This window comes from Atractosteus spatula, chromosome 14 (genome assembly GCF_055471065.1).
Source record: "Atractosteus spatula isolate fAtrSpa1 chromosome 14, fAtrSpa1.hap1, whole genome shotgun sequence".
Lineage (NCBI taxonomy): Eukaryota > Metazoa > Chordata > Actinopteri > Semionotiformes > Lepisosteidae > Atractosteus > Atractosteus spatula.
The window spans coordinates 39600249-39618131 of record NC_142719.1 but is presented as its reverse complement, the minus strand read 5'-3'; the positions used below and the strand labels follow the sequence as shown (position 1 = coordinate 39618131).

Sequence of the window (17883 nt, the reverse complement as noted above, 5' to 3'; positions counted from 1 at the left end):
GTGTAACGCAAAAGACATCTAGTTGTTAAAGATTCAGATGACATCACTAAAGAATTTCTTTCTTAAGAAATTGCAGTCACATCCACATCATTGAGAAGAGTTGCACAGCTTTCTGTCCTGAGCTCATACAGCCTAGATTTCAGGTTTCACCCCCATCCTGCAGCAATATTGCTACAATGTGGTCCACAGAGTAACCAGGCAGAGTTTACATTTTGCATGGGTCAATCATCCAGCATCAGTTTTGATGTCTTCCTTCTCTTCCCTTGATCAATAATTGTCCATTTGTCTTCAGTGCATTTTTTTTTCAGTTTTAACAGAACAATCTAACAATGCCAATAGACAACAGTTTGTAACAAATACACAACCATAAGTGGTAAAAATCAAATGTATGCCCTGATTATGAAATCTTTGCAAGATGAACAGGAACGAAAAGGGCAACTTGTACATTAATGCAACAAATTTATTGGCAACATTCAAAAGATATCACTTTTTCACAAATGTCTCCTCTATTTCTATTAGAATTTTCAAGCTTGTATATTATGGGAATACAGTAGTTTTTTTAAGACTTTTTTTTAAAAAAAAACTTAAAATAGCAAGGCTTAAGGAAAAGATACATAAAACAACCAAGACAAAAGAATAAAACAATGGAAAAAAAAATAAAGACCCTGCTCAGGGAATATAATCCTAACCAACAGAACCATCAGGATCTATTCTTTGGTGCTCAGTAGAATTGTGCTGTGGACTTCAGTGCACAGGGAACTTGCAATTACTGGAGTTGGTTTTGTGAAGCATGCTGGTTTTCCTACATTTGAGCAGATGGGGCATACAGTACAGATCATAAGACTACAAAACAAAATGGAAATCTTAATAGCAATACTAATAAAGATAAGCTTAAATGGGTGATTGTGTACACATGGTGTTGAGTGCCCAGTAACTATACAAGTGTATAAAAATGTGCTGATGGTGCAGGAAATCGTGGAGTGTATGCTTACTATTATATCTGATTTCGATGTGTACTGCCCACACTTGGAATTAAAAATAAAACGGACATTCAGCTCTGGTAAACAACATACAATTCCATATGTCCTCAATACAAAAAAGTTGTCAATCATATTTATTTTAGTAACTAAACAGGTAGGTCCCATGTTGCTAAATTTTCTGGGTTACATTAATTTGCATTCCTACCCAAACGCATTCTTCCTAAAAGCATAATCATATTTTGTAATGTCTGGCAATTTAATCAGATTCCAATACAAGTTCGGTTCCTGTTACAACAGCACACTGTATTAACCTCTGGACTTTCATTGTAAAGCAAGGCTAGGTTTTATGACAACCATACCACAGGCTTATAAAATCTCTCTAATATTTTTATCAGAAGTGCATGTATAAACTTCTGAATTATACTTGCACAGAATGAATTTTCATCCACTGGTTCCATGGGAGTCATGTGACATTTACTTTCTTGATGTACGTAATACAGCAGTGTGACACATTGTATTATTAAAGCTTTTCAGAGGCAAAAGGGCTGTTATTAGGAAGAAAAGGAGCATTGGGCAAAATATGAAAGGGGTTCCAGATCACGCTTATAGCTTTACAGTAACACGTAATAGGTTTATTCCGAGCTGAAAAGAGAAGAAAACAAAACGTTTCGGCCGTGGAGCCTTCTTCATGCTCCACGGCCGAAACATGGCGTTTTCTTTCTTCTCTTTTCAGCATGGAATACACCTATTACTTGTTCCTTTGCAGCCTACGCATTCTGACGCAGCTCCCCACCTGAGCTACTTATATCTTTACATATAAATGGCATCTTAAAAATGATTCATTAGTGAACTAATTTCACAGTCACATTTACAAATGCCTTGAAATTTGTTTCTAAGATTTTGTAAAAAAAAATACTACAGCATCATAAAATCTACTTATTACAACTACTTATGTACAGTTTTTGTCAGATTAAGTTTGAAAATAATTTGATTAAAGAATTAGGATTGGGAGGGCTCCTGTGCTCTTATTAGGAATTGCTCAAAAAATATCCTCTCGGTCCAATTTCTTGCAGTTCTAGGCAGTAGAAATGAAGAGACATTTTGACGCGAATAGGTAGAGCTTCAGTCCAGTTATTCTTATCACAGGTTCTTGCTTATTATGACTAGCAACATCTGTGTGATATTACAGAACTGAGAAAAAAATATATATATTCCCCCCCCCCCCAATGTAAAAATCTCTAAAAATGACTGAATCAAATCTGCTTAATTTAGAAATTGATTAAGTAGTGTCCCACAAAACCTACTGGAATGGCACTCTCTAGGACCAGGGCTGGAGACCCCTGCTCTAGGGGAAAGGCTTTCTTGAGTGACAATAGAGACAAAACATAAGGAACGTAATATTTTCTATTATTTACTACACATTTATATAATTTTCAAGCAGTAGACAAACTATTTAAATCTGCATAGAGCTTTCATGATTCATTCTAGTCAAGCCCTTCTGCTTTGAACCACCTAGCGCTGACCTACATAAGTATTTTAATATTAAAACCTAGCAGAACTTTAAGTAAACAATAAATTCTGACTCCAGTACTGGAGATATTCATCATTCATCAGAGATAAAATCCAGCCAACATCAGAAAGAGCACTCTTAATACTTAAATATATTAGCAATTTGAGCTAATGCACATCTTTCAAGAGTTCAATCCTCAAAAAAAGTGCATCACAAATGTAGAAAGAGCAGAAAAGGATGACAGAAACTGGACATCCTTTATTTAACACTGTTGGCTGGAAACGGGGGTTAAAATGGATATATCCATTTTATGGTTATTTTTATTTAAGCTTTCTTACTCATTTGCACACTAACCAAACATCTTTAAAAAAAAGGTTCCACGCAGAAGAAAATGGTCTTGAAGCTAGGTGTGATGTAATTCGACACCATCAACAAAATAGGCAGCATTTCATTTTTGCTTCTACTGTAAAAAAATAATGACAAACAAAACAGATGTTGTACTTTACTGCTATACAATTATGAAGGTGAAAACTCAGCAGCATGTTAACCTTCAGTCTTGAGTGGTATCTGAACATTGCACAAAAACTGTGCGCGATAAGTATCTGATTTTGATTCAATCCCAATCAAACAACCTGATTACAGCAAAGTTTGATCTAGCCTGGGATTTTTTTAAAATAATCATACATCAAGCACCAATTACATTTTCCCTGATATAATTACTTTGCCTTTGAGCCTTTCATAGTTTAAGAGGATCTAGGTTTCAAATCAAGGGTGAAAAAAGTCCTTTTAGATAAGGGACGAATCTTAAAACTATAGAAAAAAACATCTTACCACGCAGAAAATACCTTGAATAACTTTTCTCGTGCAGTAACTCTTGTTCTGCCTGTAAAGTGATTTTAACTAAAGTACAAGTGGCTGGTATTTATGGAGAATTAGATTAAAATTGAAATAATGATGCCATTCTTGAAATAGTATCGTTACTATTTGGAAATAGTATCCATGTTTCTCCTCCAGTAATCTCTGCATGACAAGAGTGCAAAAACAATGCAGTCAGGATCAGGCAACAGAAGGTGAAAACTGCCCCTCTCGTTTCAATGGCAGTGTGGAGAAGAGAGAGTTGTTAGCTGGGTTAAGATGATGGCACAGTCTTTTTCAGCATCTCATTTTGCTCCTGTGCTGTCAGGTTTATTGACCACACAAACCGAAGAGATGCTTTAAACATGTGAGAAGGCATGGGTCTTGCAAAGGGGCTTGTCTTTCTTGGAGTAAAAAGTCTTCCCTTCCAAATTGATCTGGCATATCTGAGGCATCAAACAGAAGACAAAGAGATGGCAGATTAATGGAACAAATGCGCAAAGAATGCTGAAACAAGGAAAGAAGCTTTGCAAATGTTTGCAGCAAGGTCATTCAGCTACTTTATTTTTAATCTGCACCTTTTTAAAAAATTAGGACCCCTTGCACTGAGAGCGCCTGTCCAGGAAAACAGTTGTTGATGAATCAAAATGACTTACTGCACAGACGAAGCAAGTGTCATGCCAGCTGTAACCAAGAGCCTCAAGAAAACGGTCTCCTGCATCAATCTTGAAGTCGCAACCATGACATTTAGTGCCAAACATCTTCTCGTAGTCTGTAAAGATAATAATTCATTCAAAAGCCTCCGCTATAATGCCAGAAGATACCTTATTACAAGAACTGAGTCCCAAAAGACACAAAGAATGATAAATCTAACCATGTCAGAAAAAGTCAACTTAGATTAGAGAAACTGCCTACAAAATGCAGCGTCAGTGATACATTTTAAGGAAAAGCTAAATTGATACAAACAGTGAAGCTTAAATGGGTGCCTGAGTTTCTCAATATTGTAACATGAAAAAGTCTTGGAATGTCTCTAGCACTTAAGGAGTGTGATTTACAATCTTTTCTTGTTAAAACTGCAATTTCAGGTGCTGAGCCTGCACTGTTCTCTTCAACAGAGTATCATAACTTACAAAAATTGCTGGGCTCATGTTTTTGTTTAAAAGCTAGAAAATAGGAGTCTTCAGCAAAATGAAATTCAAATAAAAGGTTTTAGTAAAATTTTAAAATGGCCAAATTCAATTCTGTCATTAGAGGTTAATGAAGATACTGGCAATCTGTCACACAACTTGGCCAGAGACAGCAGATGGGAAAAATACAGGTACACAAGAAGTAACCAAACAGAACACAGACTTTATTTTGACCAACTGTTATGCGGGAGCAAAACACAAAACTTCATTACGTCTTTTAAACTGTTAATCAAGCTAAGCTTTCTAGGCAGTCATGCAGTTAATGAAGAGATGTCCTTGAAAGAGTAAGGAGAGGTCTTGTTTTCTTCGCACCCAGGGAGGAAGCTTACCTTTCTCACAATATGGCTCTCCCTCCTCCATGTAGAAGGCTTTGTTCCTGATGGGAATCTTGCAAGCTGCACATATGAAGCAGTGCACATGCCAGGTCATCTTGAGGGCATGCATGATCTCCTGTATGACGGAGTGCACAAAGCGTACTGTACATTAAAACTTAATGAATAACAGCAGTGAACAAATCCAAGATGCTGTTCAGTCCAGCTGCAAACACACGTAGCTCCAGGTTAACATCACATCTTATTGAAAAAAGTTCATAACGGTATAGTTACTACAACCTCATGCTGCCATTGCTAAAAAAAGAGCACCTCTTGACTTTAAGCACAACAACTTATTACCTCACCCCTAGGAAATTACATTATACAGGTCAGAGAGACATGATAAGGGTGCATCAGTTAATAGCTGGCATGACGTCTCCATCCATCATAACTGTGGTTAAAGTGCTTAAATGCACTGACCAAAAATGATCATGATTGTAAGATTGATTAATTTAGCCGATTCCCTTATCCAAACTGCTGAATAAGGGATACATTTCCTAAAATGTTTCATATGTGCAAAAAACACCTTAAAGTTAAAATGTCATTTATTCAGTGAAAGAAAAAGTAGTACTAGTCTTCAATTGGATGGTACAATTAAAAAAAACACTCACACCAGTGATGATCTTCTTGCATTTGGCACAGTTGGGTGCGTAGCGACTATCGTAACACTTGGTGCATAAGATGGACCCCCTTTCCTCAAAGAAACCCCCCTCCTCCAGGACCACCTTGCACTGGGAGCAGGTGAACTCTTCAGGGTGCCAGGAGCGACCAAGAGCCACCAGATACCGGCCCCTGTCAGACAGGAATAGGTATAGAGTCAGTGAAAAGGGAAAGAGGGAAAAAAATTCACCTCAGGAAGGAACTTCTAAAGCTGTACAGGTGAAGATGGATTGATTTCTCAATCAAAAAAAAAAAATCACCGCAATTCTCCAGCATCAAGTTCTAAAATGGTCCACATTATCAAAGGTATGATCCAGTGCTAAGACAAAAGGTTATGTCATGCCTCTCAAGGAACTTATGAAAGTGCAACCACACAAAGAAAGTCTTGAATCTTAAATACCGGTGTACTACTCAATTTGTTTTCCATATTATTAGGGTATTGCTGCAAAAAAAAAAACTGTCCAAACATATCATGAATATGAAATCAACATTAGTCTACGCAAACAAATGCAACATGCATCCGCAACCTGCCACCTTGATCCATAAAATGATCTGCAGGATGTCTGAAGTGCCTACCAGCACAGCAAACTGTGCCAAGGGCAAGAGGACAGTTTCAGATCAAGCCCGCGGTCTCTCTGGCTGGAGACGCACCTGATGATCTTGCTGCAGGCTGCGCACACGGGGGTCCGGGTGCTGTCGTCCGGGGCCTGCTGTGCCGCCTGCACGATGGAGCTGCGGTTCTGCATGGGTGTTGGCTGGGCTGGCTGACTATGCCGGGTCAAAACCGTGCTGGTCTTGTCAGGGCGGTATCGATCCGCAAAGTTAGGGTCCGTGACCCAGGGCGGACGACAAGAGGGCCCAGCAGCAGGTCTGGGTGTCGTTTTGGCTAAAAAGAGAGGGGGGAAAAATGGCCACTTTTTAATCTAGTAAGAGTGGATTTGGGGCAGCATTAACCAAACTAGCACAGGTGCTTCATCTTTGTCCATTTTTTTTAAAACACCTGCAATTAAGGATTGGAAAAGAAAGGATGCACTAAAATAATAAGCCTCCAGTACTTTCAGGTAAAAAAAAGGAGAATTGCACCCTTTGTAAGAGTTGTAGACTTGTCACAAATGAGTGAAAAGTGTTGGGTGATGTACTAGAGCAAGCACAATGATTACGGTGAAGTTTTGAGGAACATTTTTTAGAGGGTTTTTTGTCTTTCTGGGTACACCCCTGATGACTAATCTCAGGCATTTCTGCATGAAGTCCCAAAAGTGGGGAAGTGACTGCGCAAATGAGGGTTCTCAGACATTAAAAATGAGTTGTTCTAAAGCCTCTGGCATTTCTGACACTTAAAATGACACCTTTTATTTTATTTTTTTAAGTTCTATATTTTACGTTTTGGAAAGCGTGTCTTTGAAAGGTCACAAAACTTCAGAAGCACCCATTTCCTTAATCTTCGCCGCCATAATTAATTGCAGAATGACATTCACTCCTTACTGCCCATGACGATGTGCATCACAACAAAAGAGTATTGTTCGGGGTCTTAACTGTCATTTTCCAATTATGTGGAGACCACATCAGGAGCAGGTACCTGCCGATCTAGCTGACCTGCAGCCTTTCACCCAGCGAAGTCTTGCCAATGATGCCCCTGTAGCTATGGAACTGTTATCCACCCCCATTTCTTTGCCTCCAGCTCTTATCAGGGGACTGTATGAGTTGCTGCTGGCATCTCCAACGCCTTTACTTCCTCCTGCGTTTCCAAATTGTGCTTCACAATTCTTTTAGACTAATAAATTCCTATTTTCCCCATTAAAAAAAGAAATCGCTAGTACAATAGTACAATCACTGAAAATAACTACTTTGGCCATTTCTGGTTTCCCCAGTGTTATAAGAACAAACTGTGCACGCATCTCTGAAACCTCTGAACATCTGCACAGAATTATGAAACACTTGTTCCGTGAATATGAAGAATATGAAGGTAGTGTGTTAGTCAAACCTATTGAGCCCAAATAGTTCAGTCTTTTATGTTAAAGAATGAACCATATGAAATAGGGACGTTTCTCTTCCTGCGCTCACCCATCACAGCTGGTTCCAGACTGTGGTTCTGGTGAGGCAGGCCACGACAGTGCTTGGGTTTAGTGCATAGGATGCAATGCTCACTTGCAATCATTTCACCATCTCCTCCTATATCTGGCCCACAGTATCCATTCTTAACTGCAATTTAACAATTTTAACATAAGAATTAAAAAACATTTTTTGCATCTCTTACTGGTACTCAAAACGCTGTTCTTTAATGAAAAGGGAAAGTCTGCTTTGCAGTATGTGGTGATATGAATAATTACAAAAAAGGCATGAATATCCCCAGATTGATTTGTGTACATCTTCATTGTGCATCTAGAAAACTACTTACTGTCCTACTTAGCTACTGTAAGATTTTGTGAAGCTTGATATATACCAGACGTACAGTACACAGGGGCAGTATACTCAGTATACCCAAGGGCAGGTTTCAGAAAGCATTTGAGATACCACTGAAATGTGCTACCAAGCAACATTTGAGTTACCACAGAAAATGTGCCCTATATTTTTGGGGTACACAGATCCCATTTCCTTACCTCCACCAGGTTTATCGGCAGTTGTGCCAACTGTAGTAACAGCTCCAGTCTTGGCAGGAGATTGATTCATCTCATGGCTGTGAAGGAAAGCGTGCTGTTTTAGAACCCAGGTTCATACAGTACACAGGTATCAGCAGTTAGGATGCTACAGCCTCCAGCAGAACGTTTTATTAACACTTTCACTCCAGTCTAGTTCTGGCTTTCTTTGCAAATTCAGAGTGGGTTTCATAGACAATAACAAAAAAAAAATCAATTTTTGCACAAACTGAAAGAGCCAATATAAATACTGTCCAAAATGGTACACAAAGCTTTAGGCAGTGAACAAACCCTGGACTTGTGTCCCCCCCCCATCTCCAACTTCCGTTACCCCTCTTGTTTGTCGACATTTTACATCAATATATAAAGCGAATCGCCCATTTGTTTAAATTTTAGGAAGCCTTTATTTTAAAGAAAATGGGGAAAAAAAACCCAGGTTGATAAAGAAATGATACCACTAAGACTCGCTCCTGAACAAAGCATCTTCTCTAAATTTTTAAGCTCCTTTAACATAAGTAGCTTATTTGTAACTGCAATGTGGCACTTTGGAGCCTGCAGTTCTGTTCAGACTCTTGTCAACGCAGTGACTCTTTATATTAAATCAACAGCTCCACATGGCTGGAAACTGTGGAAAAAAATTTAGATAAACAGCATTTGCATTACAGCACTAAGATTCTGCTAGACTGTGAAAAATAAACAGGCCTTTATCGTGTTATTTTAGTTTTGCAATTTCATAGAGAAGTGACTTTTCTTTGCAAAAACGGATCCAAATCTTTTCACAAACTCACCTTCATTTTAGGAAGAAAGAAAATGCTTACATATGGATAAAAACAAGTCCCAGATGTCTTTAGTTTTGGACAGTGAGTATTTTTGCATTTTAATACAGGAAAATGCACGAAAAACTAAATTAGAACAAAACTTAGAATTATTTTTTTCTTCCAACTTGATTCATTTCCAAGATGTTACCCTTTTGCCCTGCCATATACAAACAAAAAAACACTCTCAAATAATCGTATGACTACAATAGAGGTGATGCTCACCATGCATAACTGAATGTGTAAAAACTTCCTGAAACTGTATTTTAGCAGAAAATGACAACTGACCTTATTCATATCTTCATTAATGATCTCACTGTGCAGAATTTAGGGACTCTAAATAAATTATGAATAAAGTACCGTTCTTAAATGTAATATCCTTGTCACCCACAACCCATTGACCAGAAAATTACTCCTGAAGTGCCAGTCCATAAAAGATACAAAACTGAACCAAGTAATTATAGACAAATAAGACAATGACTTATTAGTCTTAATTTGCATCATTTTAATCTTCCAGACAATGTGAAGAGGCAATAAAGAGGGCAATCTTAGGCTAAACAAAGCAGTGATAAAACAGTTTAAGTTTCTAAGGGAGACCCCATTTAGAACACTGTGTGCAATTTTGGTCAAACTATCACCTTGCTGGTTCAGAAAAAAAAATCCTAGTCTAAATAGACAGTAAAAACAGATTTTTTTTTTCCCCCCGTGATCAGAGAAGATTGAAAATAAAGTCTTGAAAAGGCTCAGACATAAACAAAGTCAATCTGTTGTACTTGGAAATGTGGGAGTGCTTTAAAGGCACTTTTGTTTGCCCACAGGGTTTTGGAATTCTGGAACAAGTAATCCACTAGAACAGCCCTGTTCTCTCCCCCCCAAGAAACGGTGTAATGAAATCCTTGGATCAACAGCTACTAGCAACCAATCCAGAGACCAGATGGGCCCAAATGACGTCCTGTTCGCACTCTTTCTCACAAAACAGAACCTATTAACAGCTTTGATTTGCTTTTGTCTTCTCCTAAATGAAACAGGCCGAGTATGACCCTGTCTCCAAGGCACAGCCGATCTTGTGCTTCACATGAACTTCTGGACTTATACCTAAAGTATACCTCCAGAACCCTTCTTCCACATTTGGGCAGCATCTAAATGTCAGAATTCTATATCGGTGTGTGTGTGGACAGAACACCAAATAACCTTCATTGCAAATCATATGAACCTGGACAGAAAGAAATGCATGTATATACACAGATTGCACTCCGTCAAGTCTTCTCAAGCTTATTGCCATGGAAACATCTAGCAGAACACTGCTCCAGTGCCTTGCAGTGACGCATGTGCAGCCTTTCAAACAAGCCATGTGAAAGAGCTACCTGAATTAATGCTCATTTAACCAGAAATAACAGAACACTTCAAAACCCCAAAATAAGATTTTCCGATTCATTGCTTGTAGCAGGCTGAAGCACAGAGGGAGGACAATTAAATATTTGGAACTTACTCTGGGTAAGAACTTCTGAGAGTGTACTGTATAAAGTGGATAGACATTGTAGTTGACAAAAGGGGAAAGGGAAAGTAAAATCATTGTACCATCTGAGTCCCTCTTTACACTCAAGGTACATTGTGGGCAATCGCAGGTGGCTGCTTCTCCAGTGAATGTTGCTTCACGAAGGAGATCAGATGACATCCCTCTGGCTGCTGGAAGGCCTTTTGGAAAAACTACTTACACTCCTGCTCCCTCAGATGAGGATTCCTCAAGGATGTGATTTAGATTAGGATGTTAAAAATTTCTCCGTTTATAAACAAAACCACAAAATTCAGCCTCTCACTCCATCAAGAGAGCCCCTCCCCGAAAGAGCCCTTACATTTCTCATTAGTGTACAAATCAGTTCCTATTTCTGCGCTTAATTGGCATTCTCTGACCTTCTGCTTTCCAACATCAGCTTGAAGATTAGGCAAACATGGCAGGCCGTTTGCCGTTTTTATTTATTTCTTAACTGACACACCCCATTTCAGCTACATTAACTGCTAAAGTGGACCACAAGCTTCATTAGTTTTCCTCATTAGTTTGGATCTCATCTCTTCTTAAGTAGAGGCACATTTAACAGTTCTCTAGACCATGCTGTGTTGCAATTGTAACATTTACCATACAATGGATTCTTATCTTAGGGTTTAGTATTGCCTTTTGATTTTAGTCTAGCTGTTGCAACCTATTAAACACTGAATCTACATTTTTTGCACTCATTTAATGAGAAAACATTTTCAGTTTGCCACTGAATGGAAATTGGATGACACTACAGAACGTTCTTCATTGTAAGATTTCAAATGATAGTTTAATTTTCATTTGTTATACGGTAGGATTGAAGTATTGCTACAATGGTACAAATGATCCATTCCTTATGCTGGTTACACAATGAAAAAAGTCAAAGTGTATGTTTGACAAAAAGAGAAGGAAAGACCTAAATGTTGTCTACAGATTTTTGTTTAGATTTTTCCTTCTCTGAAAACTGGTTTGCTGCACAGGGTTTGACAGGGGGTACCAAATCACATTAACAGACAACAGATTCTGACTTTTAAACCTAAGGGAAGCATCACAGCTTTATTAGACAAGGTCAGTGAATTACATCTAAAAAAACGAAACATCACGAACACAACGAATGGCACGTATATAAACAAGTAAACAAAAGATATTTTAACACAAACCAATGTTACAGTACTGAGGGGCAAAGGACATTTTAGCAGGAATTAAGATTAAGTATATTGTGGTAAATCCTGAACTGTTAAATGGTTTTGTAGTCTAGTCTGAAAGATTCTTACCCTTTAAAAATATACTGTAGGTCAAGTTCTCCTTCATGTACTGTATAAGGAAGACATACATTAATGGCAAGGAGACGCACAAAATAGACTCAATCCAGCCACTTCTGAGCCCCTGATTAGCACTAATCATAAACCACCTACTGCCATGCCAGATTAATAAGTCTAGAAGTAGTTTTAACAACTGTTGACTGGTGAAACAGGCCATAATGTGGAAACCCTTGATTCCTTACCTTAAATATCTCATGCTGCCCGTAGGAATTTACTTCTTTTAAAACATGTCTGCTCAAAAACAAAACCAACCTATTACCCACTACTGCTACTGTTTCAACTTCATAGACAAAAACATTACATATCTACATATTAACAACTCAAAATATTTGATGGGAAAGGTGGATACAGTTGTGCCGAGAAGTCAATGAACAAAACCTATTCTACTTATGACAGCAGTTTACAATTCTTATCAAGCTCAAAATCTAGGCCCTTTAATAGACGTGACAAGACACATGAGCTAGATCAAGAGAAGAGAAAACCCACCAAAATGAATAAAGCAAACAAATTGAGACGGCAAAAAATCTTTTGGAGCTTTTTGAATATTTTATGCATTAGTGAAAGCAGAAAGAGAAACATCAATCACTGAATTTCGCTTTTGTGGGGAGAACACAGAGATGACAGATCAGAAGTGAAACATTAAAATGAACAGTTTAGAATACAGAGCAGAGAGAAGATATGGCAAAAGAGCATCCAAAGAATTCAGAAACGACGTGCAGAACTCATCTCCATTACTGTGAACTCCGCTATTGTAATCTGTTCTCAGGGGCACTCTCTAAAGAGATACAGATCTGTTTGACAGGGGGGCTTTGGCATTATCGCTTTCTCACTGCTCTTGTTAACAAAGAAGATTCATCATCAGGCTCAGTTTTCAATTGTCCACTTTGGCTTTAGATCTAGGTTGCAATTTTTTGCTCGCAATTTATTTCCCCCCCCCCCCCCCAATATCAATCAATCAAGGGCATTTCAATCCTGGTGGCGCCGGTCGCTGATGCTCGCCACATCCTTTGTTCTGTTTGTGGGCGCTCAGGACTTGATATTGAGGGCACGGGCAGACCGCTCATGATGCCAGTCACGGAGCCTGGCATAGCGAGGGCTCTGGATTTCAGTAAGGAACTTTTCCCTAAAATGAGAGAAAAGAGAGAGAGAGAGAAAGAGCAGAGAAGAAGGGAGAAAAGAAAAGGCCACTAACGCATAGAAATCCTGCAACAAAACTAGAGACCTTTTTAAAGCCACAGAGGTCAAATAACCCAGCTGTCAATCAGAAATCGAGATCTCGGGTCAACTTCTAAAAAATAATCATAGAAGGAAAGATTTGTGGGGGAGGAAACTACACAGATCTGGGCACATTACAGTATATTTCATTCCTTAACCAAAAAAGGGCTAACAACGAACACCTACCGGTCTACAGTTTTAGTGCCAGTTGCACTAAAAAAAAAAAAGTTACTCAAAACAACTACCTCATAAAATATAAGCAAACAAATGTTAGTTGTTAACTTGCCTTCGCTCAGGAGATCAGTTCACACAGAGTTCACTCTGTCTTACAAAGAAGTTAGGGATTTGACCGAATCACTGAAGCAGAATTGCCAGCTTATAATGGGTAGTCCACGTGTTACAATAAAATCCAGCATGCCGAGTTCACACTGGTTCACACAATGGACTTACCTGGTCTTTTTCAAGTTCTCGTCATCTGGGTCCTGCACTGAGAGAGCCAGGAGACAGGGGCTTCAGCCTCTTTCCAAGAAACATGCAACACGCAACACGCAAGCCCCCTAACACTAGGGCATCCCTCTAAGATATTCTTCCCATTATAATAAAAGAGGCTGCTCATGGATGTTTGTCTCATTGTAGAGTTACAACAAATGCACTTTCAAAATGTGTCCCTTTAGATTAATGGCTGATAATACTACTAATCCTTTGCTTATATAAAAGGAACAATGCATTTAGAGCACAAGCCAGCTCTGACAAAATGATCTTGCTCATTGCCATTTTAGAGGCAAAAGCTGAAAGAAAAGATGAAACTGACTTGGGTAAGATCTAAATCAAAGGATGTGAAACAGTCGGAGGTCATAAGCCCCTCATTACAGAGATAGTTATCACTGCAAGTGAAAATAAGATCTGTCACAGAAGTGGAACACATCCACACACTTCTCGGTGAAACAAAGCAATAAAAATGTAAGCAGGCTGGGTTTTTCCCAGGCGCACCTTCACAAGTGAAAATGGTGTATGTGCCATTAACAAAACGAACCCCAACCGATCCCTTGCCTCACAAACAAGTCAAACTCAGCCCTCCGGTCTTGCAGGCTCGTCCTCTTTGACTTACTGAAGTCGGTGCCGGTGAGCTGGGCCAGGATTCTGAAGGAGCGAGACTGGGTCGTCCCAGTTCTGGGCTGCCAGTCCTGAGTGTCCTCAATCAGCCTCTTCTTGCTGGCATCATTGGCTAAGTAACAGGGCACACTCTCAACCCTTAGAGAGTGCCTTGAGCTGGACAGCCATTAAAAGACAGCTTCTTAGTTTCTCACGGTGAATGGATACTAATCTCAGGGCACACGATGCCATGCTTAGAACCACGCTCAAGTGGCAAACAGTCATTGCTGCGTCATGACAAGGGGCTTTAAATGCAAGAGAGCTGCCATAATAACCAGGCAACTTGTGCAAGCTTGAGAACCACCCAAACATAACGTCGGTCCATTTTCTTCACTTTTTTGCGTATTGGTGAGATAAATGCATGTGTTTCAGAAAATAAGGCGAATCGGGCCTTTTTCAGTTTGGCATTGTAAGGCAAAGTATTTTATCGGTGCTCATTTTTGGATTGCCAGTCTGTGGACCCAGGAATTCCACTTGATTATAACAATGGTCTGATAGTTCATAGCCATCAAGCCTTGTCGTGCAAATCAGACTCAAATCGAGAACACAGCAGTCAAGCACACATCACCTAAAGCAAACAATTTCAAGCAGAAAAAAAATAAAATTAATCGAATGTATTGCACAGCATTATGGCAGGCTTGTATATCACCAGCAAAGATATCAAATGCAATTCCAATAATGTCAGATTTTTACTTAAAATGCACAGTATATTTCTTTTTATAGCATGAAAAATGGCCTGTTAATTTTGATTACACCCAGAAAGAATAATTAAACTGAAAGTACATTCTTCTAGGAGATGAATGGGACAGACCTGAATCCTGAATTTTTTGTACTTTAAACAGCTGAGCCATAATTACAAGTTACTTTTGATGCATCATTGAAAATATATAAATTCTTGCAATGCAACAGTAGAGGGTGGTATAGTTCCAGAATTAACCAGTTTGGAGATAAGTCTTGTCCTGTAATGAGAAATCTCTATCATTTGTGCAGAAGTATACCACTGAAAAATGAAAAGGGCATCCCCAAGCACATGAAATGATTAGTCAGTGGGCAGTTAGGAATTCTTGGGTCCCCTCCAAACCTAAGCCTTTTGAGAGACTAATCTTAAGTTTAAATAAGCAAAATGTGTGGCATTTAGTACTGCTTATAAGCAGACCCTCTTGCAACAGAAATCATTCTATACTCTACACTTAAAATGACACTCACTTATGTAGCGTGTATCACTTATGCGTTATGTTGGCTCTCAATATTGTTTTTTTACTACAAGGCCAAAGCTTTATTTAATTGAGTTTCCATTAGTGACAGGATACAGGAACTCATTCCAAAACAAGAAGCGAGGTTAACCTCTATTCCGTCAGAGAATATAATCCAAATTAACTAGACAGGTTACGAATGAGAGGAGGTCATTCAGCCTTTTAATGTTCAAAATCAAAATAATCACAATGTAAAACAGATGGTATCCACTCAAAAGACATCTAAAAGGGTTAAGAGAAGACAACAGCTGAAATCAACATAAGCTTTAGTTGCAAAGGACTTGGAAGAGATTCAAAACTGGCAATTTCTCATTGTTTTATGAGCAGGCTAGAAGTTTCATTCCACATATGCCTTTATAAAGGAATCAGTTTGCCAGGAAGACCACTGAGATTCAAAGTGTGAATGAGATTTAGCCCTAAAAAATTCTCAGTGGTGCTTAAGAGACTTAATGAACATCTCTTCTCCACATCATCAAATAACAAATGTTTCTCTACAGGAATGTTTTAGAGCAACATTTGAAGGGGGATACAATGGAGTATTTATATCCAGATTGTTTCCAACCTGAAAACATTTACATAAAAGGAAAAAAAAAACAGACAATGACTCAAATCAACACCACTCACTTCTACTGTGGAAGCTAATATTAATTCAAAAAAATCTCTTCAGTCATGTCTTTCCAATCAGCATGTCCCTGCACTCCCCTTTCACTAGACGTCTGAGCTGTGCATCACCTACTCATTTGCTTTTATATCAACATGGTTTTTGAAATATAGAAAAAAATATGATCCTGTCCTGGACTTTCAAAACCTTTCAAGGACAAGTTAGTGCTTCGTGTAACTTACCCGGTCCCTTTTAGACCTAAAAAGACTTAAAATGATCAGGCAATGCTTTGTGCAAACACCTGGAGCAATAGCTGGAACTCCAGCACCGGCCTGGGAAATCGTCATGTGTCGGCTTTGCATTACTTCAACTGGAACAAGGGAACCCGAATTTAAAGGGCACCCCCCCTCCCACCATCGGAGCTAATGATCGATTTCAATGTTTTCATCCCTGACAGCAAGGCACTCTCTTCTCAACCACAAACGTACATACAGCTGCAGCATGAGTAAGAGGAAACTCAAAATGGCCATGCCATGGTCACAAAGGAGAGTTAATTGTAGAGAACACTGTTAAAAAGCAGATAACTAGTCCGATGTGCATCCGGGATCTTACTTGGCCTCGGGGTAGATCTCTTCATAGAATATTTGTGAAGGAACAGCCACCCTATTCGTGAAGAGGTGGAGAACAGGAGGGACAGGAGAGATTAAGACAGGAAGGAAAATGAACGAAAAGAGGAATCAACACACAGGGCACACACACAAAAATCCCAAAGCGTAATCTGAGCTGGTCAGCGATTGCACAACAAATCTTTATCTAATTGATCATCTAGTATCGGTAGAATTATTTTTTAAAACCTTTGCAAAATGGATCATCTAAATCAAACTTCTCCCTCCAAAATTTTCCTTGCATTTGTAGTTTCAATACAGTATCTGCCTTCTACAATTCCACATCAGTTACTCTGTAAGCCATCTGGGTCAGTAGCACACTGATTACACAACATCCTGCAGACTGGCTGACTGATTAGCTAGTGTAAATCATAGACATAAAATGCACTGCTAAAACCTTACATGGTTGCAAACACCATGCATGGATCAGGACAAATCCAATGGGTCCCTAAAGTCATGCTTAAGCAAACATGGTAAATGATTAAAGAACCTAAGCTCGGGTGACAGGGGTAAAATGGAAGTTAACTCCCCCCTCCATCAATCTGACTAGAAGTGACAAAGCAAAAGGAGGACGTCAGACCGGCCAGCATAACAAATTAATTTCATTTTCACTTTTACAGCAGGTGACCATCAAACAGCACTGTTAACATTCTTGCAGTAACTGCCGAAATGACAGAAAAAGCTTACTGACTTGTCATGAGACTCCAGCTGCAGGATGAGAGAGCGGAGAAAGAGAGAGGGAAAGGAATCAGTTAGGATAAAGCATAGAAGAAGAGATTTATCATTTAAACACTTCAAGAAAATTGGCAGGAGGCAAATTGCTTTTTTAATGCGCATAAAAAAAACCCCCAAACACCATGCTACAAGCAACGCGTCTTGACATTAGTGGCAGACTTCAGCGCTTAATCCTCAATCCTATATAGACTGGACTAGCTTTTAATTTAAATTTGATACTGAGAAGCCGTCTCGTTTACCTGTAATCTCATTTTTGTCCGTATACACCGATTTCAAAACTACCCGACTGCAATGTTATGAAAAACACATGAACCCGTGAGCAAAAAAATTGCAGCGATAAAAAATTTGATTCAAATGTTTTTTGACAGATGTCATAAGTGTGGCCTAGAGATGAGCTA

At 39.0% G+C, this 17883-nt stretch overlaps 1 protein-coding gene across 3 annotated transcripts in view; it reads right to left on the bottom strand.

Annotated features, from left to right (window-relative positions):
• Positions 1–442: 442 nt before the first annotated feature.
• The window catches only part of pdlim7 (PDZ and LIM domain 7), a 52540-nt gene continuing 35099 nt past the window's right edge, over positions 443–17883 (bottom strand). For 2 of the 3 annotated variants that reach the window (XM_088932149.1, XM_088932150.1), the window contains exons 6-11: positions 8161–8237; positions 6215–6449; positions 5515–5695; positions 4862–4982; positions 4002–4117; positions 443–3791 (exon numbers count right to left, since the gene is read on the bottom strand). In XM_088932149.1, the coding sequence (XP_088788275.1) occupies positions 3705–3791; positions 4002–4117; positions 4862–4982; positions 5515–5695; positions 6215–6449; positions 8161–8237 (817 nt within the window). In that variant the 3' untranslated portion in view covers positions 443–3704. Of the gene's footprint in view, positions 3792–4001; positions 4118–4861; positions 4983–5514; positions 5696–6214; positions 6450–8160; positions 8238–11569; positions 12988–13529; positions 13567–14187; positions 14349–16697; positions 16749–17441; positions 17459–17883 lie in introns of those variants that run through there. The other variant, XM_088932151.1, reaches the window with a different exon arrangement.